Here is a 27,020-nt window from a genome sequence, read left to right on the forward strand (position 1 = left end):
ACAAATTTGAGATTTGTACAGAGTAGCCAGCTGGAACAGGAGAGAAGTTCATGCTTACATGGAGTTTTTCACAGATCATTATGTGAGATATGATGGTTGGAGAAATGCCTGTCAGTTGGTATGGCAAAGGAGTAGAGCATGTAAGAGTAAAAGAGAGAAAATTATGATTTGAATTTTGTATGGTAATTATTATTACACCCTCTATGGAGGCGGCAGTCCCATTGTGGGAGATTGATTCAATTGACAACATATTTATCGTATCCAATCTTAAATCCATGATTTAAGCAATGAAATCTGTGGCCAAGATTAATGATGTTCTAAGGATGCACAGAGGGAAAGTGAAAGAAATCGTTATTTTGGCTGGTACTAATGATCGAACAGGTGACAAGTGTCAGATGAGAGAAGATATGAAAGAGTTTCTGCTACAAGCTATAATAAGAACAGTAAGAAAGTAAAATTCTTCCTTCTACTAGCCATCAAAAAAAAAAAAAAACCTCCTTAGGATTTCTTTTGGCCTCATTTGCTAACTTCTGCTACCTTTGCCATGCAAGTCACCTTCCTTGTTTGTTGTTTATACTCCTTGTGGAGGCAGCTGTGCATCTTGTGCTGCCTCCACAATGCCTTTTTCTTCCACATTTTCTACTTCACCTCTTCAGTCATTTCCCATGTCAGATAGTTCCTGATTACTGACCAAGTAGTATTGATTTCCTTGCCATCCAATTCCTTATTCCATGATATAGCTGCCTCTAAAGTTTGTCATAATCATCTACACTTCTCGTGCAGTGTCTCCCTGTCCACCTTGACCTCATTCTCTTCACTCATGCCACTCATCTTTACTTTCTCTTGTAGCAACAGTTTCTCCTGTTCACTCACAAGAGTTCTGATATTATGGCCAGCCACCACCCAAGTGATCACTTGGGCCACAATAATATCCTCTGATAAGATAATATAATCCAAGACCCTCTGTTAAATGCTGCTAAGGTTGCCTAAGTTGTCCCTCAAAAGCTTGAGAAATTCATTCTCCTTGGTTCCATATGCTGTCTCTTCATTCCAGTATATATTACCATAATTGACACTGCCCATAACGATCACTCTTTTTTTATTAGCCAGACCAATTTGCCTATACATTTCCTTCTCACCACCTTCCATATTACACCATACTGCTTTAAAACCACTGTCACTACTTGCTCCTTGCATCTCTACTTTAGATGGGTGCATGCAACTCCTCTGCTATCATCAACAGCATTCCCCTCCCTTTCTGCTCTGTCTGGCTTCATGAAAAACTACCTATCCCTCCATCTCCATTCCTGTCAGAATGCCATCCAACTATGTCTCACTTATTTGAACAGTTTTCGGGCAAATGAACTATCAATGCTACAATTTCACTTCTCTTGTTTTGAATGCTTCTATCTTTTGCAAACATACACACTAGCTCATTCCTGTTTCTACAACAAGTCCCAATGACTCCTCCCCAGACTTGAAACTTTTGTCACCTCCGCATCCTTGACTATCTTAATCCTTTCTTGCACACTCACATAACTACTCCTGAAACCATCATCTACACTTCTCGTGCAGTGTCTCCCTGTCCACCTTAACCTCATTCTCTTCACTCATGCCACTCATCTTTACTTTCTCTTGTAGCGACAGTTTCTCCTGTTCACTCACACCATATCCATTTAAATGTAGCCCATCTTATGCAGCACTGGCCATCCCTCAAATTAATTCCCACACATTCACAAAATGAACTCCTTTCTCCACACCTTCATAATCTCTGCCCACTTTCTCAACTTATCATTATCATACCAGGGCAACACACCGACTACCTTACCTACTAGAAATTGGGGACTTGAAATTTGTCATTGGTAAACTTAATTGATGTTTTCATAAACTGGTGACTCTTTGATAATATTCATCACTAATGATTCATTTTTAAATACTTTTCAGAAATCAGCATGCCATCTGTACATCACAATTTTGCCAAAGAAGAACAGGAACGTAGGAAAGGTGAAATATGTTTTAAAATTTTAAAATGATAATGCAGTATTAATTACTGTAAAGACTACTTATTTAGCATATTATAATACAATGGTGCTGGGATGCCCTCATGGGTATTTGGCACCATCTTATGAAACCAGTATTCACTATGGTTGTACCGAAATGAAGCGGTATAGCTCTATCTTTTAGTAATAGACAATTCATAAGTTTTAAATTGTACACCATTCTGAGCAGTACTCGGTTATCAGATTGACTGTCGCGGTATCACAGTGCTTGTGTTCAATAATCCTTATTTTAGTTAATAATGGTTAAGTGCTGGCAATTCAGATATGCCAAAAAAGGCTGCAAAGTGCTTCCTTTTAAGTGAAAAAGTGAAAGTTCTCAACTTCATCAAATAATAATAATCATAATAAAAACGTTTGCTGAGGTTGCTAAGATTCCATTTACATTCTGATAACTTTTGTTACAGTATGTTGTTATTTTTGTTCTATTTTATTATTAGTTATTGTTGTTAATCTCTTACTGTGCCTAATTTATAAATTAAACTTTATCATAGGTATGTAGGTATAGGAAAAAAGATAGTGTATATAGGGTTCAGTGCTATCTATGGGATGTCTAGCAACGTATCCCCTGGGGATAAGGGGGGGGGGACTGTTGTACTATTTATTTAAGGCCATTATCAGTGGCAACCATAGATAATTACACGGTAGAATGTGAACAATGAATTGATTTGAAAAAATAATGGCTGAATGATGTTATACATTAGCTATTAAAATATTGATGTGTGATTAGAAGAAGGCTTTCCCATATCTTAGAGAGAGAGAGAGAGAGAGGGGCAGTCATTTTGATGGTGAAGTAAGGCCTCAGCACTTTCTTTAAACAAACATTCCAATTAAAAATTAAAGATGCCAAGAAATTAATCATTTATCCAAGTATAAACAAACAACTTTTGCACTGAGTATCTTCACGACAGGGCTACTTGTACATAGAGCCTAATTGCTTCACATCATTTGCCTTAGTATCCCATAATGTAAAGCACACATCTTTTCAGACATGTATAATGCAATGCATTATGGGACGGGTCAATAACCAGGCCAATTTCAACTTTTATTGAAGTGTATTAAGGATAGAAAGAGTAAAAGGGAAGGGGGAGTGCTATTGATGATAGAAAAAGAGTTATGTCCATCCAAAGTAGAGATGCAAGAGGAAAACAGTGCCAGTGGTTTTGAGGCAGTATGGCATGAGATATAGGTGAATAGGAAGAAATACTTAGTTGGATGTTGTTATAGACTTGGTAATGTGGGTGGTTAACATGAAATGTATAATCAAATTATACCAATTCACCAGTACAGCCACTCAGGGCTTGCTGCTATGTTATGGATACCCACCACAGAATACGTTGGAAGAAAGCCACGTTAATACATCGCAGCAAATTTAAGTATGAAAGATTATTCATGGAATCAGCCTCAGCTCTAAAAAAACTTTCCAAACCTCAACAAATTTGGGTACATGAGACTGTTCCAAATTTGGGAAACTTGCATCTTGAGAACTTCAGCCCAACAGACAAGACAACCCAATATAGTCCTCTAGAGGGTACCTTTATGACTCTAGGAACAACAATAGTTTTCTTTCTCCTGCTTCATTTGCTTTTTGTAGTGCCTGCATGCACATGTCATAGTTGTATGTTCCCATGAAGATGGCAATGTGACGTTGCCAAAATATAGGAGGTATTATTAAAGTTTCTTTTAATTAATATTCCAGTATATGTTGTAAATTCCTTAAATAATTTAATAGTCATGCGTTACCAACGTATAAGCCTATCTACAAGAATTATAATCAAATTAGCAATACAATTTTGAAAAGGTTAATTCTTAGGGCGATTTTAATTATGGCAATATAGACTGGGATGATGAGATAGCAAACGGAAGTAAAGAAAATGAGTTTCTTGAGTTTTTGAGGGACAACTACCTCAGACAGTATGTAACAGAGGGCACACGAGGATTGAGGGTTTTGGATTTGATCATCTCATCAGAGTATGTAAATATAAATGAAGAGTCCAATAACCCACCAATGAGTGAGCACAACCATGAAATGATTACCTTGGTGGTTGCCAGTAGTGTGAGGACCTCTGTGAGAAAAGGGTATATGGGGAACTACTACAAGGCCGGTGTCTATGAAGAGCACAGGAGACAGCTTGCAGGTGTAACATGGAATGAGGAGTTAGCTGGAAAAGAGATCAATGCTGTTTGGGGATATTCAAGAACTATCTAGTAAAAGCAATGTCTAAATGTGTTTCAAGGGTCAGAAGGTTAAATAAGGTAGGTGTGAAATGAATGAAGAGATTAAGCAGATGCAATATAGAGAAAAAAGACATTATGGAGGCAGCATAAGAGAAGTGGTAATAACCAATTCCATGAGGATTACAAAGACCAGGCAAGAGAGGGACTTGGTTAGTAAGGGTAGAAAAAGTGAGGTATGAGCAGCAGTTAGCTAATGAAGCCAAAAAGAATCCTAGGGAGTTCTTTTGATATGTCATCGTCGTCCTGTAGCATCCTCTAAAAAGAGGGTTGCAGCAGATGAGCAGCTCTTCTCCATTTCTCTCAGTCTGTTGCCTCCGTCATTCTTAAACCAGTCCATTCCACGATGTCATTAAACCATTCTTTGGTTGGCCTTCCACATCTTCTCATCCCTTCAACTTTCCTTTGTAATATAATTCTTGTCAGATGTCCTGCAAATCTGGTCTTTCTTTGCATAATGTTCTTAAGCAGTGTTCTTTCCATCCCAAATCTTCTTAAAACTTCTTGATTTGATATTCTCTCTGTATAGCTCATCTTTTCCATCCTTCTATAACACCACATTTCCAATGCATTAATTCTTTTCATATCTCTCTCTCTCTCTCTTTCTGAGTGTCCATGACTCACTTCCATAACTTGCAGTACTCCAGACTGTTTCTTTAACTATTCTCACACCTATTTTAATATTCTTATTTATTAAAATTTTCTTCATTTCCTTAAATGCCAATTTAGCTTTACCCATTCTATTTCTAATGTCTAACTCTGAAGTTCCTTTCTATGAGATCCAACTACCTAAATATTGAAATCTTTCTACTTTTTCTAAAATCTTTCCTCTGCATCTTATCTTTGCATTATCTCCTATTTTTCTGCCCATTATCATTATCTTGGTCTTCTTTGTGTTAATTCTTAGTCCGTAATCTTTGCAGGAGTTTTCAGTTCTTTGAACAATTTGTTGTAATCCATTTTCACTTTCTGCCATCACCACTACATCATCCGCATACCTTAAGTTATTGATGATTCTTCCATTTATTTTTATTCCTTCTTCTACATCCGCAAGTGCCTCTCTGAGCATCTGTTCACTATTGTTGGATCATCCATCCTGTCTTTTGATCCGCCATCTTGTTTTAACGTTGTTCTTATTAAGGTTAATTAATTGTATGTTGATTACTAATCTAAATATAGGGAAATTTCTATTATACTGTGCCATCCTTTATTCAAATTAGTCTATGTAAAATAGTAGAATCAAATATTAATTAACTTTAGCAGTCTAATTTTTATATATAGGCTGAATTTGACATTAACATTTAAGGTTCCCGCTAGGTCCGATAATTTTATGAACGGTGCAGTGAAAAAGAATCAGGCTAACAACAAATTGAAATCAATAAAACAAAAATTTAATGCAGGGTTATATAATATATACATAAGCATACTTTGGATACAAGATAATGCAAAATTAACTCTGTTCAACAACTCATAACATTCACTCAACTCTTGGTATCGAACATCGAGTCTTTAAAGTCTAATTTCTCCCTAATAAACAAAGATAGTTCTAAAGTTCAATATCACTGAAATTCACAGCAAATATTTTAACAATTGTATTCTCTATCTATCCCTTAGTCAGAAATCACATAGTTCAGTCAAGAGGTAGTTATCACTTTAAGGGGGGGGGGAAGACTTAATCTTCTAGCTTCAGCTAATTTCAGTATAAACACTACAGTTAATGTTAGGATTTAACAGGAGGAGTTAATTCTTATAACTTCACTCTAAAATGCTATAAAGTACAACTGCTCTTACCGGAATAAATCCTTGCACATATTATTCACTGAGGCACATTTAAAACTTTAGTTAACTATCACACAGGAGCTACACATTTCAAAAGTAATCTTCTTTAAATTAACTTCATCTTTAATCTCAGCACATCACAAATGCAGACACACTTGCACTAGAAAATTCACTTATTCCTCATATACTACTTTGCAATAGAATCAGCTTTCCACTAATCTTCCTTGAAAGCTCTGGAATTCAACATTAACTTCAGAATTTCATATCAATATTCTGAGTTGTCAATTTACATCTCGATCCTTCATAATCTGATTACAGCTCTTAATTCTTTGTACTACAGCCTCTTACTTAACTTCGTGCTGCTAATAAATTATTTCCTCATCTCTATTGTACTGTGCTGAGTGCTCCAACTGTACTCAGTCCCTAGTTCCCCAGCTCTAATGCTCACTCCCGACTGCTGACTCCCCCTTATTTACTCTCGCTTTCCGTTTATATACCTTCACTCCTTTTTCCTGCCAAAACTTGTTCTCACCGTCTAGCTCATATCAATTCCATCTCAATTCGATAACTCATGCGCTACCACGCTCGCGCTTTCTACTTTTAACTCCGTCTCCATGACAACAATTAGAGCAGTACATAAGCATAAGCATTACATAACATTATACCTTTACATACAGAAACTAAATAAAATGATATTTTTAAATTCAATTAATATACAATTAAATATGATGAACACAAATTCTTCTACTATTAATATAGGAATAAATAAAATAATCTGAATGTTATTTTTATACAGAGTCCTTTCATTATTAATACATATCCTAGATTAAATAAAAAAAACTCAAAGGTAATTATATGAATAATAGTTTATAGCAAGAGATTTACATTAAATAATATCTACAAATGTAGCCTTTGATATGGTGGATTATGTTGGATTCTGAAGGGAGTATTAATAATTTTAATTTCTCTTCATTCAGAATCCAACACTATAAAGGTTAAATAATAATAGTGATAATTTACATCCTTGTCTTACTCCTCTCTCCATCAGGAATTCTTCTGTTTCCTCCCCATTTACACACACTGACGGTGTTTGTGTCCAATATATTCTCTTTAAGATTTCCAAATCATGAGAGTCAATATCAATATTTTCTAGAATATCAAAAAGCCTTTTATGTTTCACTGTATCAAATGCCTTTTCAAATTCTAGAAACCCCAAAATTAGCAATAATTAACCATGGTTTAGTGTTTTCTCCCCAATAATTCTTAAACAAGTTATAGCCTCTCTAGTTCCTCTGTTGGTTTGGGAAACCAAACTGTTCTTCATTCATTCTTTTTTTATTTTACTCTTAATTCTCTCCAAAATTATTTGTGCCAGAATTTTTGCTGTGGGTTATAAGACTTATCATTCTAAAATTATTACAGTCTAAAACTCCTGTCTTTTTTGGAATGGGGATAAAAATTGATCTTCTAAACTCCTGTGGTAATTCTTGTTCCTCAAAATCCGTTAATAATAGCAGGGTGTTTTCTCCCGGAAACTCGGGTTTTTCATTCCGCATACAGACAAATCGGCCCTTTAGAACACACGCAATTTACAGACATAGAATACCAGTTGTGGTGGAGGTGGGTGGTAGATGGTGTTGATGGAGACGATTCGTAGTAGAGGTTCGGTGTGGTGGTTGAGACAGTTGTAGGTGTCCTCCCGTGATGAGTCTTCGGACTCCTTGGAGGTGTCAGGATTAATAATAATAATAATTTGCCATAACTCTTCCATACCTTTTTCACCTATATTTCTTATAAGTTCTATCTATATACCATCTATTCTGGGGGATTTTCATTCTTTCATCTTGTGAATTGCTAAATTCAATTCATCCTTCATGATGTATAGCATCTGTCCACTGTACTCTTTCATTTGATTTTCTCTTCTTTTTCTGTCTTCATACAGTTTACCTACATATTCCTCCCATCTCTGTGATATCTTCTCTTTTTCTATCAAAATTTCACCTCTTTCATTCTTGACTGCTCCAGTCTTTTGTATGTTTCTCCTTCCTGTCATCATATTAATATTTTTATAAACACCTTTTATATCATTTCTTTCTGCCTTTGCTGTTGTGTCTTTACTCATTTCATCTAACAACTCTTCCTTTTTCCTTCTTATCTCTCTCTTTGTATCTCTCTATTCAAGTCTTTATACTGCTTTTTTTTCCCCTCCTCTGTTTTACTATTGACTAGCTTTCTTCTTTTTGTTATTTTTCTCAAAATATTTTCCGTCATCCATGGTTTTTTTCTTTTCTTTCTTTCCTCTTTTTTGGCTAAATGTACTTCTGTAGCAGTAATTATGCTTTCCTTCAGACTCTTCCATTTTTCACTTACATTATCACTTACTTATATATTTCTCTCCTTAATTTCTTCCTCTACTTCTTTATGAATTTATTCACCATATTTGGTATTTTCAGCTGCTCTATATTCCATGATTTTTTTTGTTTCTTTATAATTACTTTTTTAAAATTAATTTTCATCTTGATTGATAACAATATATGATCTATATTACAGTCTGCTTCTGGATATGTTGTCACATCTTTTATATTATTTCTATATCTTTTGTTTATCAAAACATAATCTATTTGATTTCTTCTATTATTTATATCCTCCCCTGGGGATTTTCACGTATGCAATCTTCTTGGATGTTTTTTAAACCAAGTGTTCATAATTGTCAAATCATGTTTTCTACAGAAATCCAACAACATAATCTCCTCTTTCATTTCTCACTCCCAATCCATATAGCCCAACAGTATCTTCCTTCCTCTTCTAATTTTTGCATTCATATTGCCCTGAATCATAATTATATCTTCTTTTGTCTTTACATTTCAAACCCTTTCCTATATCACCATAAACTCTCTCTACCTCCTCATCCTCATAATTACAAGTAGGTAAATATATCTGAATAAGTAAAATATTTCTTGGTTTTGCTTTCATCATTACCACCAAAACTCTGTCTGAGATTTGCCAGTATCCTTCCACACATCCTGCCACTTGTTTATTCGATATTATACCTACACCTGCTTGATGTTTCTCCTTTCCTCCTGAGTAAATTACTCTCATTCCATCCTCTGTTCTAAAATCTCCTTTTCCTTTCCATCTCACCTCAGCCATTCCCCGAACATCTATTTTCAATCTTAACATCTCCATCTTTACAATCTCCAGTCTTCCAGTTTGAAGTAAGGTATTCACATTCCATGATCCAATGCGAAATTTACTTTAGTCTCTTTTCCATATGTATATTTTCCTTTTTCCTTTTCTCCATCTCCCACAGGCTTTAATAGAGATGACTCATATGATTGACATGCAATCTTGTCAATATCCATACTGGAATAAGTGACCTCCCTAGTAGCCAATTGCACAGTTCCGGACTCAGGAGTCCCATCCTGAACTGTGCATCACAGGTCATTTTGATCCTTGCTGCTGCTCCTCCAAACTAGGGAAAAGTAGAAGCATAGTGGTTTCCCGTTGCCTTCTATGTGTGAAAAAGTAGAAACATAGAAACATTCACCCCTAGCCCTCGAATACTCTAATAGCAATGGGGGAAGAAAAAAGAAGGAAATAAGAGTAGGGACCATCCTATAGATAATATACAGATGTATATTACATGAAGTAAGGTATGATCCAGCATCAGCAACTACTATTCGATGTGTAGCCAGCAAAAAAAAAAGAATGATTATGGAAGGATGACAGTGATTGGAGAAAATGGTATAAAGACAGCTGTTGCAGAAGATACAGTGGAGATACTTAATGAGCAGTTCATAAGACTCTTTCATTCTTGTGAGTGTAACTTCATGGAGAGATTGAGAGCAGTTGATGATGGGGAGGAGAGACTGATTGTAAGTGAGCAAGAGGTGTATGGGGAGTTGAGCAAACTAGATGTTAATAAGGCTGTGGGACGTGATAATATATCACCATGTATTCTAAAGGAATGTGCCAGGGAGTTGACATATGTCAAGGCAGATTTTTTTTAATGAGTCTTGCACTGGGTCAAGTTCCTAAGGAGTGGAAGGAGGGCAAGATTGTGCAGCTTCATAAGGGAGGTGATAGAACAACACTAGCATCAAATTATAGGCCTATCAGGTGTTGTGCTTAAGTTGTTGGAGAAGCTTGTGAGAACTAGGATCCAGAGTTGGGTTAATAACAATGGTATTATCTTTGATGGACAGCATGGATTTACTAAAGGGAGGTCATGTTTTAGTAATCTACTTACTTATTACAATACGGTGACTGCTTCCTTGGACAGAGGAGAAGGATACACAGTAATATACATAGATTTCGCAAAGGCTTTTGATAGATTACCAGATGATAAATTGATAGTCAAACTAGAGCGGATGGAGTTGGATATTAGATTAGTGCATTGGATCAGAGACTGGCTATCTGATAGGTATCAACAAGTTGTGTATGGGGGTGCAATACTCAGGAAAAGGAAAGTCACTAGTGGAGTGCCTCATGGGTCTGTTTTAGGGCCATTACTGTTTAACTTGTATAATGATACTGGCAAAGATTTGGATGGAGATAATCAGTTGTTTGCGGATGATGCAAAGTTGGGATTAACCATGAAGAGTAGAGAAGATATTGTGGGTTTATAAGAAGACTTGAATAAATTGAGTGATTGGGTACTGGAATGGGGATGTGAGTTCAATGTTGCAAAATGTAAGGTTTTAAAATTTGGGAAAGACTGGATGCAGAATTTATGCTTTCTTCATCCTTTTTGAAAACCAGATGACTAAATCTGATCTGCACAGTAGTCCATATGTGGCCTACTCAGAACCTTATACAATAGAAATCTCCTTACTTCTACAAGTCAGTGTCTTCTGCATCATTTCCAGAATTCCTTCTGTTGTCCTCACAATTTTTGCAATGAACTCTAAATTTCAGATCCATATCCACATCACCAGAGGTGAAGAAAATAAGAGATCTTGAAGTGGTAGGTTGATATGGATGTGAAATTTAAGGGACACTTTGCTGAAATTGTGAAGACAACATAAAGACTTCTGGGAATGATGCAGAGGACATGACTTGTAGAAGTAGAGAGATTCTTGTTTCATTGTATAACGCTTTGATTAAGCCACACATGGACTACTGTGCCCAGATTTGGTTACCTGGTTTTCAAAAGGATGAAGAGTTGTTGGAAAGGGCCCAAAGGCGACTGACTAAGGTAGTTTGTGACCTCTGGATGTCGAATATGAGGAAAGATTGAGAAGATGCAATTTACTGAGTCTAGTGGATAGGAGGAAGAGGAAGAGATATGATAGAGACTTACAAGTTAGTAATAAGTGGGGGGGGGGGGGTATAGGATCAATGTTGGAGAGGTTTTACAGAAAACAGTGGGAGATCATGGGAGAACCAGAGGTCCTCCCTGAAAACTGTATAAAGAGGGTGTGAGAAGCAGGTTATTTGCATGAAGAGTTGTGAATAATTGGAATGTCTTGCCTGAGAGTGTGCTGTCTGCAAGGAATTTGAGTGTTTAAAGCACAGTATGATAAAAGGACCTTATAGATGAGTCTTTGACTCCATGGAGCACTTTAAACACACTGAGCATCCAGTTTGTCCAAAGTAAAAATGATGACAGTCACAAGGAATTTAGTAGACACCAGAAGAGACCGTTTATCTATGGTAGATGTAAACCATGCTGATAATTTGTTTTGTTGATATTCTGAAAAGGGGTTCTGAGATGCCAGAAATGTAAGGGATTGGAACTCAACATATATGTTTCCTTATTTGACCTAGGATTATAGGAAACATTATGTCAGTTTCCAATCCCTTATATTTCTGGCATCTCAGAACCCATTTCCAGAATTCTTAAGAAATATAATTTATTTGCTACTTTTCTTCTTATCAATTATCAACATGGTTTCCATCTTTAAAAAGATAAATGGTCTCCTCTAACTCTCCTCAGTGTATACAAAGTTACTTATGACTGTCATTATCTGCAGAAACCATGGAGTCGCAGACTTGTCTAGGAAGTCTCTTTTGTCAAACACACAGCTCATCATACCATGCCTTAAACACATTCAAATTCTCTGCAGAACCATGCTCTCAGGCAATGCATTGCAATCATTCACAACTCTGTGCAAAACACCTGCTTCTCATCCTCCTAATATAGCTTCCAAGCATTACTTCTTATTCTCCTCCCCAATCTCCCATCATTTTATAAAAAAAAACCTCTTCAGTATCAATCCCTTACCAATCTGTTCATCTCTATCATATCACCCCTCTTCCTCCCATCCACTAGACTCTACAAATTGCATCGTCTCAACCTTTCTTCATATTCAACATTCCAGAGATAGACTAAAATAGTTTCTAATCATCTATGGACCCTTTACGACATCTCTTAATCCTTTTTGAAAACCAGATGACTAAATCTGCACAGTAGTCCATATGTGGCCTAATCAGAACCTTATACAATAGAACAAGAATCTCCTTACTTCTACAAGTCAGTGTCCTCTGCATCATTTCCAGAATTCCTTCTGTTGTCCTCACAATTTTTGCAATGACCTCTAAATTTTAGATCCTTATCCACATCACCTCAAGATCTCTTATTTCCTCCCCCTCCAACAATATATCTCCACCTCATACAAAGTTGTTCTAACTTTGCATCATCTCCAAACAACTAAATATCCCAATTCAAATCTTCCCCAGTAGCATTAACATACAGGTTAAACAGCAATGGCCCCAAAACAGACCTCTAGTAACTTCTAAGATATTGCTTGCCCATACACAACTTCTTGATACCTATCAGGCAGCCAATCACCAATTCAATACACTAGGCTAATATCCAGCCACATTCACTCTAGTCTGATTATTAACTTATGTGGTAATCTATCAAAAGCCTTTGCAAAGTCTAAGTATACTACTGTATATCCATCTCCCACATCCAATGCTGCTGTCACCTTATTACAATAAGTAAGCAGATTATTACTAAAACATGACCTGCCTTTAGAAATTCTTTCCTATCAATCCAATTTTGGATCCTAATTCTCACCAGCCTCTCTGCTCTGAAACATCCCCATATATTAAAGACCTTTATGAACTGCTTATTAACTATCTAAATTATATTCTCCACAGCAGTTGTCCTTATAACATTTTCTCCCATCAGTGCCATCATAACATAATCATTCTTTTTTTTTATTTTTTATGGATACATATCAAAAGAATTTCCTAGATTTTTTTTTTTTTTTGCTTCATTAGTTATCCCAATAATGCTGCTCATACTGAACTTTTGCTATCCTTACCAGTCCTTGTCTGTTATTTGTATTTATCAAACCACTCCTCTTATTATCCCTATAATGCCTTTTATTCTCTGTGTTTTATGCTTAATAACTTAATTCATTCCTTTCACACCTACCTAATTTAACTTTCTTATGTTTGGAAATGCATTTAGGCATTCAAAAGCATGTTTAAAGAACATGCTTTTGAACTTAAATCAGAATATCTGCCTATCTCTAAGGCATTTAGGCATTTCGGTTTTCTTGAATATCATCGAAACAGCATTGATCTCCTTGTTTGGACAACTGAACACTCAGTAGAAAAGAGAATACAAATCTTTTATTATTATTATTATTATTAAAACAAGACCTCATGGAGTCAAAGACTCATCTAGGAGGTCCTTTTATCTCACACACATCTCATCATACCGGGTCTTAATCACATTCAAACTCCTTGCAGACACCACACTCTCAGGCAAGGCATTCCAATCATTCACAACTCTGCACGAAAAAAACCTGCCTCTCACTCCCCTACTCACACCCTCTTTATACAGTTTCCAGGTATGACCTCTGGTTCTCCCCTGATCTCCCACTATTCTATGTAGAACTTCTCCACCATTGATCCTATAACAACCCCTCACCAACTTGTAGGTCTCTATCATATCTCCCCTCTTCCTTCTCTCCACTAGACTCTGCAAATTACATCTTTTCAATCTTTCCTCATACTCGACATTCCAGAGGTCAGAAACTACCTTAGTCAGTCGCCTTTGCACCCTTTCCAACATCTCTTCATCCTTCTGAAAACCAGGTGACCAAATCTGGGCACAATAGTCCATGTGTGGCCTAATCAAAGCCTTATACAATGGAACAAGAATCTCCCTACTTCTACACGTCAGTGTCTTCCTCATCATTCCCAGAAGTCTTTGTGTTGTCTTCACAATTTTGGCGATGTGTCCCCTAAATTTTAGATCCTTATCCACTATCACTCCCAGATCTCTTATTTCCTCTACTTCCAACAATATATTCTCACCAAGCATAAATTCTGCATCCCATCTTTGTTTTCCAAATTTTAAAACCTTACATTTTGCAACATTGAACTCGCATCCCCATTTGCTTGCCCAATCACTCAATTTATTCAAGTCTTCTTGCAAGGCCACAACATCTTCACTACTCTTTATGGTTCGTCCCAACTTTGCATCATCTGCAAACAACTGAATATCTCCATCCAAATCTTCGCCAATATCATTAATATACAAGTTAAATAGTAATGGCCCTAAAACAGATCCCTGAGGCACTCCACTAGTGACTTTCCTTTTCCTGGATATTGCACCCCCATACACAACTTGTTGATACCTATCAGATAGCCAGTCTCCAATCCAATGCACTAATCTAATATCCAACCCCATCTGCTCTAGTTTGACTGTCAACTTATCATGAGGTACTCTATCAAAAGCTTTTGCAAAATCCAAGTATATTATTTGTGTATCCTTCTCCTCTGTCCACGGAAGCAGTCACTTTATTGTAATAAGTAAGTAGATTACTAAAACACGACCTCTCTTTAGCAAATCCATGCTGTCCATCAAAGATTATACCATTGTTGTCAACCCAACTCTGGATCCTAGTTCTCACAAGCTTCTCCAACAACTTAACCACAACACCTGACACACAGATAGGCCTATAGTTTGATGCTTGAGTTCGATCACCTCCTTTATGAAGTGGCACAATCTTGCCCTCCTTCCACTCTTTAGGGACTTGACCAAGTGCAAGACTCGTATTAAAAAAATATGTCAAGGCAGGTGTCAACACTCTGGCACATTCCTTCAGAATACACGGTGATATATTATCAAGTCCCACAGCCTTATTTACATCTAGTTTACTCAACTCCCCAAACACCTCTTGCTCACTTACAGTCAGTCTCTCCTCCCCATCATCAACTGCTCTTAATCTCTCCATGAAGTCACATTCACAAGATTGAAAGATCTTTATGAACTGCTCATTAAGTATCTCCACCACACATTCTGCAACAGCTGTCTTTATACCATTTCCTCCAATCAATGTCATCCTTCCATAATCATTCTTTCTTTTGCTGGCTACATATCGAAAGAACTCCCTATAGGATTCTTTTTAGCTTCATTAGCTAACTGCTGTTCATACCTCTCTTTAGCTACTCTCACCAACCAAGTCACTCTCCTTGCCTGGTCTTTGTAGAACTCATGAAATTGGTTACTTCCACTTCTCTTATGCTGCCTCCACAATGCCCTTTTTCTCTGTATTGCATGCTTAATCTCTTTATTCATCCATCTCACACCTAACTTATTTAACCTTCTCACCTGTGGTATACATTTAGACATTGCATCCACTAAATATTTTTTGAAAATCCCCCAAGCTGCATTGATCTCTTTTCCAGCTAACTCCTCATTCCATGCTACACCTGCAAGCTGTCTCCTGAGCTCTTCCTAATCACCCCCTTGTAGTTCCACATATACCCTTTTTTCACAGGGGTCCTTGCACTGCTGGCAACCACCCAAGTAATCACCTCATGGTCACTTTCACCAATTGGTGGATGATTTGATACCTCCGATGAGATGACCAAATCCAAGACCCTTAATCCTCTTGTGCCCTCTGTTACATACTGTCTGAGGTAGTTATCCCTCAAAAACTCAAGAAACTCATTTTCTTTACTTCCAGTTGCTATCTGTTCATTCCAGTCTATATTGCCATAATTAAAATCACCCATAATGATCACCCTTTTCTTATTTGCTTGGCTTATTTGACTATACATTTCACTATCACCACCATCCACATTACCAGGTCTATAACAACATCCCACCAAGTATTTGATTCTATTCACCTCTATCTCACACCATACTGCCTCAAAACCACTGGCCCCATTTCCCTCTTGCATCTCTACCTTGTATGGACATAACTCTTTCTCTATCATCAATAGCACTCCCCCTCCCTTTTTACCCCTTCTATCCTCACGAAACACATCATACCTTTCCATCTCTATTCCTGTCAGGATGTCATCCTCATCTAACCATGTCTCACTTATTCCGACAATCTCTGGGTGCACTGACGCAATTAGTGCAACCATTTCATCCGCCTTGTTTCTTATACTTCTAGCATTGGTATACAAACACAACAACTCATTCCTGGATCTACAGCTAGTTCCACTGATACCACTCACTCGATGTGATCTCTCCATGCTGGACTGGGGCCATTTCCCTTTCTGCTTCTTCATTTTAGAACCCTTTGCAATTCCATCTGTTTCCTTTTGATCCCTGATCATCCCATTACTTTCCTGCCTACACATTCTCTCACCTCCTCTTGGAGCATCCACCTTTCTCACGCTGTGTATCCCTGTCCACCCTGAGCCTCGCCGTTTCCCTGCTCCTCTTGCACACCCATTCTCTCATTTTCTATACTCATACCACTCACTTCCACATTCATTTCCACTCCTTCAATCTCTCCTGTCTTACTCTCCTGCTCTTCCACATCACTCCCCTCTCGATCTGATTCATTCTCTCTATTCACTTCTCTACCTTCCAACAGCAGTCTCTCCAAGCGACTCACACCATAACCACTCAAATGCAGTCCATCGCTCCCATACAGCTCACTTCGTCCCTCAAACTCATTCCACACATTAACAAACTGTACTCCCATCTCCTCACACATTTCAGCCAGAATATCATTCATAATCCTTGCTCTCCGCCTCATTTCACCACAATCATACCTAGGCAACACACTGACCACCCTTCCTGTCACACTATTCTCCTTTATCTTTCCAAGCAGTCTCCTGACATTCATTTTGACATGCTCTTTGTTCTCTCTCAAATCATTCATACCAATTAATACAATTAACTCTTTTGCTCGTTCCCGCCTCATATTCAATGCCTCAATCACTCTACTCATTTTACCGCCTGGAAAACATACCTTGTGCATTTTATCCTCTAGCACACCTTTAATAATGGACTCGCCATACAATGCCACTCGCTCATCTTTTGTTATCTCTTTCATGCCATCATGATTTATTTTAATAGTTTTGACCTGAATTCTCTTAATTTCATTCCACATCCATTTCATTTCTTGCTTCATCCAATCCAATTCACCTTCTGAACCTCGCGACACATTCACTCTATCATTAAATCTTTCTAACTTTCTAAATCTCGACCCCCTCTTCTCACTTTCCCTCTCATTCATCCTTCTTTGTTTCCGTACTTTCGGTCCAACATACGTCCAACTTTCACTATCATTCTTCTCACTTTCACTCTCACATATCGTTCTTTGTTTCCTTACTTTCGGACTAACATGCGTCCAACTTTCGCTATCATTCTTCTCACTTTTACTGTCATTCATCTTTCTTTGGTTCAGTACTTTCGTTCCAACATGCATCCAACTTTCGCCATCATTCATTCTTTTTTCGCTATCATTCATTCTTTCGATTTTTTTTACTTGCGATTTCTGCATCACGCCATTTCTACTTTCATTCGTTCTCTCAATTTCGTTTCTTTCCGCCTCACTTTCGTCCCTTTTAACATCCGTTACGGTTGTCAAATCGCTCTTTTTCTTTTCTCCTGATTTTTTAAAATTTTTTCGCCTGTCTTTCTCGCCATCCTCTTTCAAACGTGCACTCACGACACAATCCGTACTAGCACTTTCTGTCATCAACTTCATATTCGCATTCATCAATTCGTCGTTCAGGTCACATTTCGCACACACCCTTCTTCCATCCGCACTAAACATCCACAAATCATTTATGTAGTCGAAGGAATACATATAACAGACCTCACACTTAACGAACCGACTGAAATCCAAATTAAAATCCTGGAATGACAATGCCGCCGCCATTTTTTTTTTTTTTTTTTTTTCCTCTCTGCAGGTTACTAGGTCTAATATTAACGTTTTCGTATTTAGTTTAAGCAAGAAAAAACCCCACACTAATAATATCGGTAGCGTACAATATTTACAGCCGCTCTTACTTAAACAATTACGCATATATACTTAATTATTCCTAGTAAAACTTATCTGAATCAGGAGCTCTTCAAAACACGTTCGTAGCGCTTGACCCACTAGCGCCCCCTCTTTTAGTAACAGTAAATTGGAAAAATATGGCTTGGTAAGCATGAAAGAGATACAGACCACAATATCGTATAGTCTGAAACATGCTTACTTCATCGATTTCGGGATAAATTTGAATATTTGTTTAAAGAACGTGCTTTTGAACTTAAATCAGAAGATCTGCCTCTCTCTAAGATGCTTAAGTCTTATTCTAATCACATATAAATAATTTTTTAAAATACATGGGTGGTGTGGAAGGTTCTCGACCTAACAATGAAAAAACGAATTTATAATTTCAAAATTATTTTTATTTTTCAACATAATCTCCCTTAAGACTAATACATTTATTCCAGCAATGCTCCAGCACCATTATCATGCCCATGTAGTGGTTCTCAGTAAAATCTGCAAAATACCCCTCTACAGCTGCAATCACCTCTTGATTTGAAGAAAAATGCAGACCAGCAAGGGAGAGTTTGTTTTGGGAAGAGATAGAAGTCAGAGGGAGCCAAATCTGGGGAATAGGTTGGATGTTCCAACAATTCATAGTGCAGATCCCTTAATTTTCTCATTGCCCTTTATGGGCAGGTGCATTGTCCTGATGAAAGATGATTTTTTTCTTCTGCAAACCAGAATAATATTTCCCAGTTATTGTTTTACCCTTTAAACATAATTAATAAACAAAATGCTTTATCATCCCAAAACACCGATGCCATGACCTTTCCTACTGATGTAACTGACTTTGTCTTCTTTGGCGCTGAACAACTGGCTTCTATCCACTGTTTTGACTGCTGTTTGAATTCTGGTGTTCAGTGGTGAATCCAAGTCTCATCCATAGTAATAAATCGATGCACAAAATCAGTTTTATTCTTAAATTAAAATGCTCCAAGCACTGTTCAGAGATTTTCATGTGAGTGCGTTTTAAATCTGCTGTGAGCAAGCATGGCACCCATCTTGCGCAAAGCTTTTTCATTTCCAATTCTTCATGCAAAATATATCCTACATATCCTACACGTTCTTTTGAAATGCCTATAGTCTCAGCAGTTTCATGCACTTTGACTCACCGGTCATTCAATACCATGTCGTGCCTTTGATCAATGATTTCTGGTGGTGTTGCACTTTTCGGATGTCCTTCATGTGGATCATCTTCGAGGCTGGTACGACCACGTTTAAACTCGGCAGCCCATTTCTTAATTGTTGAAAACGAAGGAGAAGAGTGTCCATCAAATTTTATGAACTTCGAATGAATTTCTTTTGCGTTAAACCTTCTTTTACAAAGAATTTTATAACTGCACGATACTCAATTTTACCATTTCAAGGGATACAGACAACACTTTTGCTTCAGACAGCTATATAAAACAAACTACATGATAGAATGACTTGCAATTTCACATGGATGCTTATGATAGATATCCCAACTTAGAAAAAAAATTGTGCTGATAGTGTTGCCATCTATGGTCGAGGCTGAGAACTTTTCAGACTACCCTCGTAGCTAATTAATAATAAATATTGAAATATTCCTTCAGTTATACCATTGCATTGTTTCATGTATAACATCATGCAGCTGTTTAACTTTTTCAAATCAGTCAATTAGTCACATTTCCCTTGTAATTATCTATCATGGCCATTGGTGACAGCCTGTAATATTCAATCTGAAATATATGGTCTTAAATAAATTGTATTACTTATTCTTTGTGTTAATTAAAAGAAATATCCTCAAATATGTTTGGAAAAACTTGAAAGAAATATATGTTGCATGTTAGAGTTGCGAGACAACATAGTGGTAAATTTGAGCTGTGCTAAAAAAAAAAAAAAAAAATTTAATCAGTATGTAGTGTGGCTTTTTGTCACAAATTGTGCTACGTTTTTTTTTTCAGTTTGATACAAGTGTCCTTCAATAGAATTATTATAGGAGTTTATTGGTTGTTCATATGTGTTTTGCTGCTGGTTTATTCTTACTGAGAGGGTAAGGGCAGAGGTAGCAGAGAAGAAAAAGATAAGTTTTCTACATTAAATAACACAACATAAAGTAATTTGAAGTTGGTGAAATTTTACTTGTTTTTAAGTAAAATTGAATGATATTTAGATGTTAATATTGCCGTTATTCCAATAGTGTTAGTGCATTATTAGAATAATGGCAGTTGCCAAGCTCAGTCTACTAATGGCTTGTCACCAAATCCTCCCCCATTTAAGGACTACATTTTGCATTGCATACTATGGGATTTTGTGGCATGTATGCATCCCGGCAGGTGAGAGATCAGGGAGTGCATATGTGCAGAACATTTAGGAAATGGAAAGAATTTTGTGAGTCGGGGATTAGTATAACAGACCTTGGCAGAGTTGCTTCAGAGGCTGGAGAATACTGACCTAGAGAGACGAGTAGTGTGAAAGAGGATGAGAATAACGAGCAGAATGTAAATGAAAAAGTAAGTGGGGAGTGTGAAAAGTTTGAATCATCGTGAAGTTTTCAGAGATGGTCTTAGTTGGAAGGATGAATGTCTTATGGGAATGAATTGAGAAGTGTGAAAAAGAGATTACGTGAACTGGAAGCAATGAATGCAAAGTAAGAGTGAATTCAGAGTAAGAGTAAAAGAGAGTTATGAGGGAGTGCTGGTATCAGGGATAGAGAGATGCCACAAAAGCAGGTAAGTAGGGGAACAAAGAAAGAAAGTGTTGGAGGAGAGAGATGCAGGTGAGCAAAGAAGGAACAAAGTGGTAGGTAAGAAGTGTGATGTGCAGAGACTCGATGATCAATGGTGTGCAAGATAGAATGCTTGAAGGAATGATAGAAAGTGTGGCTATGCAATTAAGCAGGGTGAAAGAGATGATTGTGATGGTGAGTCTGAATGACTTGAGAGGCAGTGTGAATTGGGCAGCAAGAGATCTGAAGTTCATGCTTGAGGTTCTATGGAAGATAATGTAGGTGTTGCCCAGGTATGATAATGAAGAGCATTAATAATGAATGATATGATAGCCAGAATGAGTCAAAAGGGAGGCATTGGAGGATAGAAGGAACTATATGCAAGAGAATGCATGCATTTGAATGAGGAAGTACATAGGCGTCTGGAGAGATTGCTGTTCTCTGAACAGGTTGTTGTGTCAATTCAGGGAAACTAGAATTATTGGGGTGGTCTCTTGTGTGAATAGGTGCTTGGGAGAAGGGGGAATTATTATTTATATTATTTATTATTATTATTATTATTATGGGTATTTCCATGGAGTCAGTGGACTCATCGCAGGAGACCCAAACTAGCAAATCAATATCTTTCATATCTTTTCTTGAATTCATTTACAGACGAAGAGCTCACAAGTAAGCCAGGCAATGAATTCCACTCATTCACCACCCTCCAGGCAAAATACCTTGTTCTCACACTCTTGTTAACCACACTTTTCTTTAATTTCCAGGGATGACCTCTTGTTCTTCCATCACTGTCACACAGCTGAAAGATTTTTCCTGCATCAATCCTATAAAAACCTTTCAGTAATTTAAATGTTTCTATCATATCCCCTCTTCTCTGCCTATCAGCCAACCTCTGCAATCCACAAGCTCTCAATCTATCAATGTAGGGAGCATTTTTTACATCACTCACCAACTTAGTCACTCTTCTCTTAACTCCCCACAGCCTCATCATCTCTAAGGAATCCATGTGACCAGACCTGAGCACAGTAATCGAAATGTGGAAGTATTAACGCTTTATAAAGGGGAATAATAACCTCTTTATCTCTGGATGTCAGTGTGTTCCTCAACAACCAAGTAATTATATGTGCAATCTTGGACACCTTAGCAATGTGTTCCCTGAACTTCATCTCCCTATCTACAACACCCCTAAGTCCCTAGCCTCATCAATCTCTTGGAGTATTGTTTCATCAATGTAGTACACAGCTGGTAATATTTTAATTACCAGCTGTGTACTACAAAATGCATAACTTTACACTTTTCCACATTGAACTGACATCCATTATCTTTTGCCCATTCTACCAGCTTATTTAATTCATCCTGCAAACTTTCAACATCAGCTTGATTTTTTATTGCACTACCCAACTTTCATCATCAGCAAACAACTGAATATCTCCCTTTAAGCCATTTCTTATATTATTTAGTATACATTGGGTAATGCTGAATTTAGTGGAGTCTGGAGGGAATAATGATAGGTATAGAAACAGTGATATTTTTATCCTTTATACAAATGCCAGGAGTATCTGAAATGAAGGATATTAATTGGTGGTGCTGATAGCATCAACCGGTCCAAAGATTATTAGGATCTCTGATTCATGGTTGACGGAAGAAGACGATATACTAACACGAATAGAAGTAGCAGAGTACAGCATTTTTTGATAAGAAGGGAAAATGCAGTGGTGGAGTACTGCTTATGATAAGTGATGACTTATGTCCTCTCAGAGTGGAGGATTTGGAGGGAGTGGCGATAATGGATTTGAAAGCATTGGGTGAGAGGTAAAGTCAGACAAGACAGGATATTTAGTGGGGGTCTTGCTACAAGCCAGGGATCAGAGAGAGAGTGAGGAGCAGAAAACATTTAAGCAGTTGAGCTTGGCAAATATAAGAAGAATGATTGTTATGGGAAATCTTAACTACAGCAGTATAAATTGGGAAGAGGAAATTGCATATAGTAATAAGGGAATGGAATTTCTAGAATCTTGAGGGACAAATGTCTCAGACAACATGTATAAGGAAAACAAGATTCGAGTGTTTTGGATTTGGTCATAGCATCAGAAGAGCTGTTTATAACTGAGTTGGCATCTCTGCCTCCAGTTAGAGAGAGAGAAAGTAACCATGTGGTTTTGACTTGGAAGATGAATAGACATGCAGGAGTATCAAAGAGAAAGGAACGTATGTGAAACTATAAGGCAGGTGATTATAATAGTCTTTGATATCAACTTGGGGCAGTTCCATGAAGGGAGGAATTAGAAGACTTAAGATATCATTAGTGCTTAGGAAATTGTGAAGGAATATTTATTAACAGCAATAGTAAGCTGTATACCACAAGTGAAGAAGACAACACAATTTGGTGTAAAGTGAATGACAAGCAATATCAAAACAGGAACTGCAGGTTAAAAGTTATGGAAGAGATTTAAGGAGAGGGGTGGAGAGCAGATGCACGAAGAATGTAGGACTCATGCCAGGAGAGTGACCAGTATCGTGAGGAAGGCAAAACTGAATGAGAAGAGATTGACCCTCAGATCCAAAGAAAATCCTAAGGGATTTTTCAGCTATGTGGCCAGTAGGTGGAGAAATGATTGTTGAAGAACATTTTTGGATAAAAATGAGAATAGATTGACTGATGCAAAGGGCATAGAGGAGTTATTCCATAACACTTTATTGGAGTATTTCATCCTGGAGGTTTTAATACTAAAGGGATAGGGCAGGTTCGAGGTTTAGAAGTGTAAGAGGAGAGTAATTCAAATACTGAGTACTCTGGATGGAATTTTGCAATGAGTTTTGAGAGAATGCGCAAAAGAACTGACAGCTCTCTTGGCCGGGCTTTTCAATGAAATTCTGGCCAAGGGAAAGCTACCCAAGGAGTAGAAGAAAGGTAAGATAGTGCCATTGCATAAGGGTGGTAGCAGACTGTAAGTGTCAAATTATAGACCAGTTTGTGTTTCATTAGTAATTAAGATCTTGGAGAAATTAGTGAGCAACCATATACAGCATTGTGCTGATGAGGGTAATGTTATCTGTGAGAATAAACATGGATTCTAGTTTCCCTGCATTGACATTTGTTAAGTGGTGTTCTTGCTTTAGTAATATGATTGCCTTTTATAATAAAGTGACAAGAGTGGTTGATGAGGGAAAGGAATATTCTGCCAATTTTTTGGATTTTACAAAGGCATTTGACAGGATACCACATGATAACATGATATTTAAATTACAGCACATGGGTTTAGATGTCAGGTTAGTGAACTAGATTCAGGATTGGCTATTTGATCAGATAGTTGTGTATCGGGGGGGGGGGGGCAATATCGGGAGGCAGGAGGTTATGTGGGATCCCACAGGGCTCAGGTACTGGGGGCCTGTATTGTTTAACCTTTATATCAATGACATTGTCAGTGGATTGCAAGGGAACATTTAGTTGTTTACGGATGATGAAGTTAGGAAGGGTTATTAGTAATAGTGCAGATGTGTAGCCCCACAAGAGGATTTGAATAAACTGGACAGATAGACAAATGAATGGGGATGTCAGTATAATGCAGCAAAATGTAAGGTCTTGAACTTTGGAATACATCGATGGAAGGCTGCATACTCTGTTGGAGGAAGTAGGGGGGGAAGGGATCTGGGGGATGATGATTGCTGGGAACATATTGTTCCCAGCAATGATCATCCCCCAGAATGGAATTGAATGACAACTCAATGAAGAGTTGTCATTCTATTGTATAAAGCCCTGATCAGACCACACTTGGACTGTTGTTCTCAAATATGATCCACAAGATTTGAAGAGGATAAATTAACTGTGGAAAGGGTGCAGAGGCAGATAACAAATATGGTATCAGGACACTGTACAATGTTAGTTTTGAAGACAGACTCAAGGAATGTGGACTGCAGAATTTGGTAGATAGGAAGAAGCGAAGACAAAGAGCCATCCCTGGAAGTTAGAAAATGAAGCTGTGTGCAAGAGGGTGAGGAGTGGTTGAACTGTGGAATGCATTGCCTGATAGAGTGGTGAGAGCATGAATAGTCAATGAGTTTTTTGATTCCATGGATGCCTGAATAATAATAATATTATTATTAGGTGGACAGAACCCTCCTCTGGGAACTCCGGGGACCAAACATGGCAATAGCCACTTCAAGCCCCAATAAACAAGGTTGTGCTTAACCAGGCAATTAATTACATTTACCACCTAGTAGGGCAAGTTGTTATTTTTTCTAATTAAGAAGATAGCTTTTATAAAAGAAATGTGCACTAATACTGACTGACAGAAAAGAGTCCCTTTGGTGGAAACAAGCCAAACCGTGAGTATTGGTTGATTCATTTGGAAGAGACTATGTATTGCACATCACTGATAATTGTAGACCCATTGTTGCCCAGTCTCTCAATCACAAGTACTCCTGTCTACAACCTTACTGATGATAGTATGCTTCACTTGTCCTACTCATTCAACATGCATTGATCTAACATTCCAAATGTGAAGATTGCCTGTAATCAGTGCCTTAAAAACTGACTTCCATACCAATCTTCAATAGGGTTAGGATAATCTTATCACCTTGATTGCTACCAAAACATTATATTTTCTTTTGTTAAAAAAAAAAAAAAAGAATAAAGGGATTATGCTCACCAACCCTTAAACCTCTATCTTGAGTAATACACAAATCACCAAATAGGATCAGATCACACTGTGTGGACTGACATGTATCTGCAGCCTCTCCTGGAAAAAAACACATCCAGTTACAGAATGATATAATCACGTAATCACAAGAAAGATATTTATTACGTGATTATATCATTCAGTCTTATGTCGCAAGTATCCTTAAAACAACACATCCAGTTACATCAGTAGCTTTTTTAGAAGACTTCTCTCACAGAGCAATAAGTGAATCTAAGAGAAGGTATGCCAGCTCCATGTCTTTCTTTGATAACTCCTTGACTCTAGAAGTCTGTGATGATGATGATGATAACATATATATATAACAGGATATGTAGTCTGCTGGTGTTACCAAAACTTTTGTGTATTTCTTCACTCCTCTCCATTTTTTTTTTTTTTAATTCATGTGGGGTTTGTCCTCCTTTCCTCACCCGTCTATTAGGACTGGTTGAGCCCTCCTAATGAAGGATTAAGTATTTTATGACTGTAGATCCCTGAGTTCGTGGGCCAGTTTTGCCTGTTCTGAGGGATGAAAAAACCCTCTACCTCCATATCAGACCAGCTAACTCACCTTTAGTCAAAAGAGACCAGACCATAAAGGTTCCTCTCGTCATGGAAGGGAATTGAACCCAGGTCTTTCTGACCGAAAGGCTTAGTCTATACTGACTGAGCTATGGAGACTCCTCTCCTAATTATATTCAAAGAATAACAGAAAAAAAATTTCCAAAGTATTCAATAATATACCTAGATCACGTATCATAAATGCACCAACCTCCAAAATCATGGTAACAAAGAAAGCTGGTATGTTGTTGTTTTTTTTGTCCATGACAGGCTCACCTATGAATGATTATCCAACCCTTAATACCTAAGTACATACATCTATTTTGTCCCACCCTGAGCAATGAAAATCATCTACTGCTAAAAATATTTTAATGTAGTTTGAGTTAATCAAAGTAAAATTTGCTTTTCTTATGGTGTGGTTACATTATTACAATATATCAAACAGCTCATTATGTTATATTAAAGTCTGCATAATATTTAGCTGATGTACATATTTTTGTCAAGCGTGTGTTTCATTTGTTACAATTGTGCTGTCCCTTTTAAAGGAGAAAAAGATGAAATGCTTGATGATTCACTTAGTAAAGGAACTGATGTAGTGCTGAGATCGCCTCCCCACCGAAGGCAGATAGGAAAAGGTAAGTTCATTCTATCTCAGCAAAAAATTTCAGCTTCAGAACATCATATTGCAAAAGTGGGATTTTATTTGTCTTATTCTTAATCTCATAAAGGTCTGCAATATGAAAATAATGTGAGAGAATAACACTATTTC

At 37.3% G+C, this 27,020-nt stretch overlaps 1 protein-coding gene across 10 annotated transcripts in view; it reads left to right on the forward strand.

The window, feature by feature from the left end:
• The window catches only part of LOC150104529 (lachesin-like), a 1,086,504-nt gene that overhangs the window by 951,795 nt on the left and 107,689 nt on the right, over positions 1 to 27,020 (forward strand). For all 10 annotated transcript variants that reach the window (XM_090395729.1, XM_090395728.1, XM_090395732.1 and 7 more), the window contains 2 exons: positions 1,945 to 2,004; positions 26,797 to 26,886. In XM_090395729.1, the coding sequence (XP_090251855.1) occupies positions 1,945 to 2,004; positions 26,797 to 26,886 (150 nt within the window). The remainder of the gene's footprint in view (positions 1 to 1,944; positions 2,005 to 26,796; positions 26,887 to 27,020) is intronic.

The sequence above is a fragment of the Typopeltis vanoorti genome, chromosome 7 (genome assembly GCF_054136105.1).
Source record: "Typopeltis vanoorti isolate ZY-2024b chromosome 7, IOZ_Tvanoo_1.0, whole genome shotgun sequence".
Classification (NCBI taxonomy): Eukaryota; Metazoa; Arthropoda; class Arachnida; order Uropygi; family Thelyphonidae; genus Typopeltis; species Typopeltis vanoorti.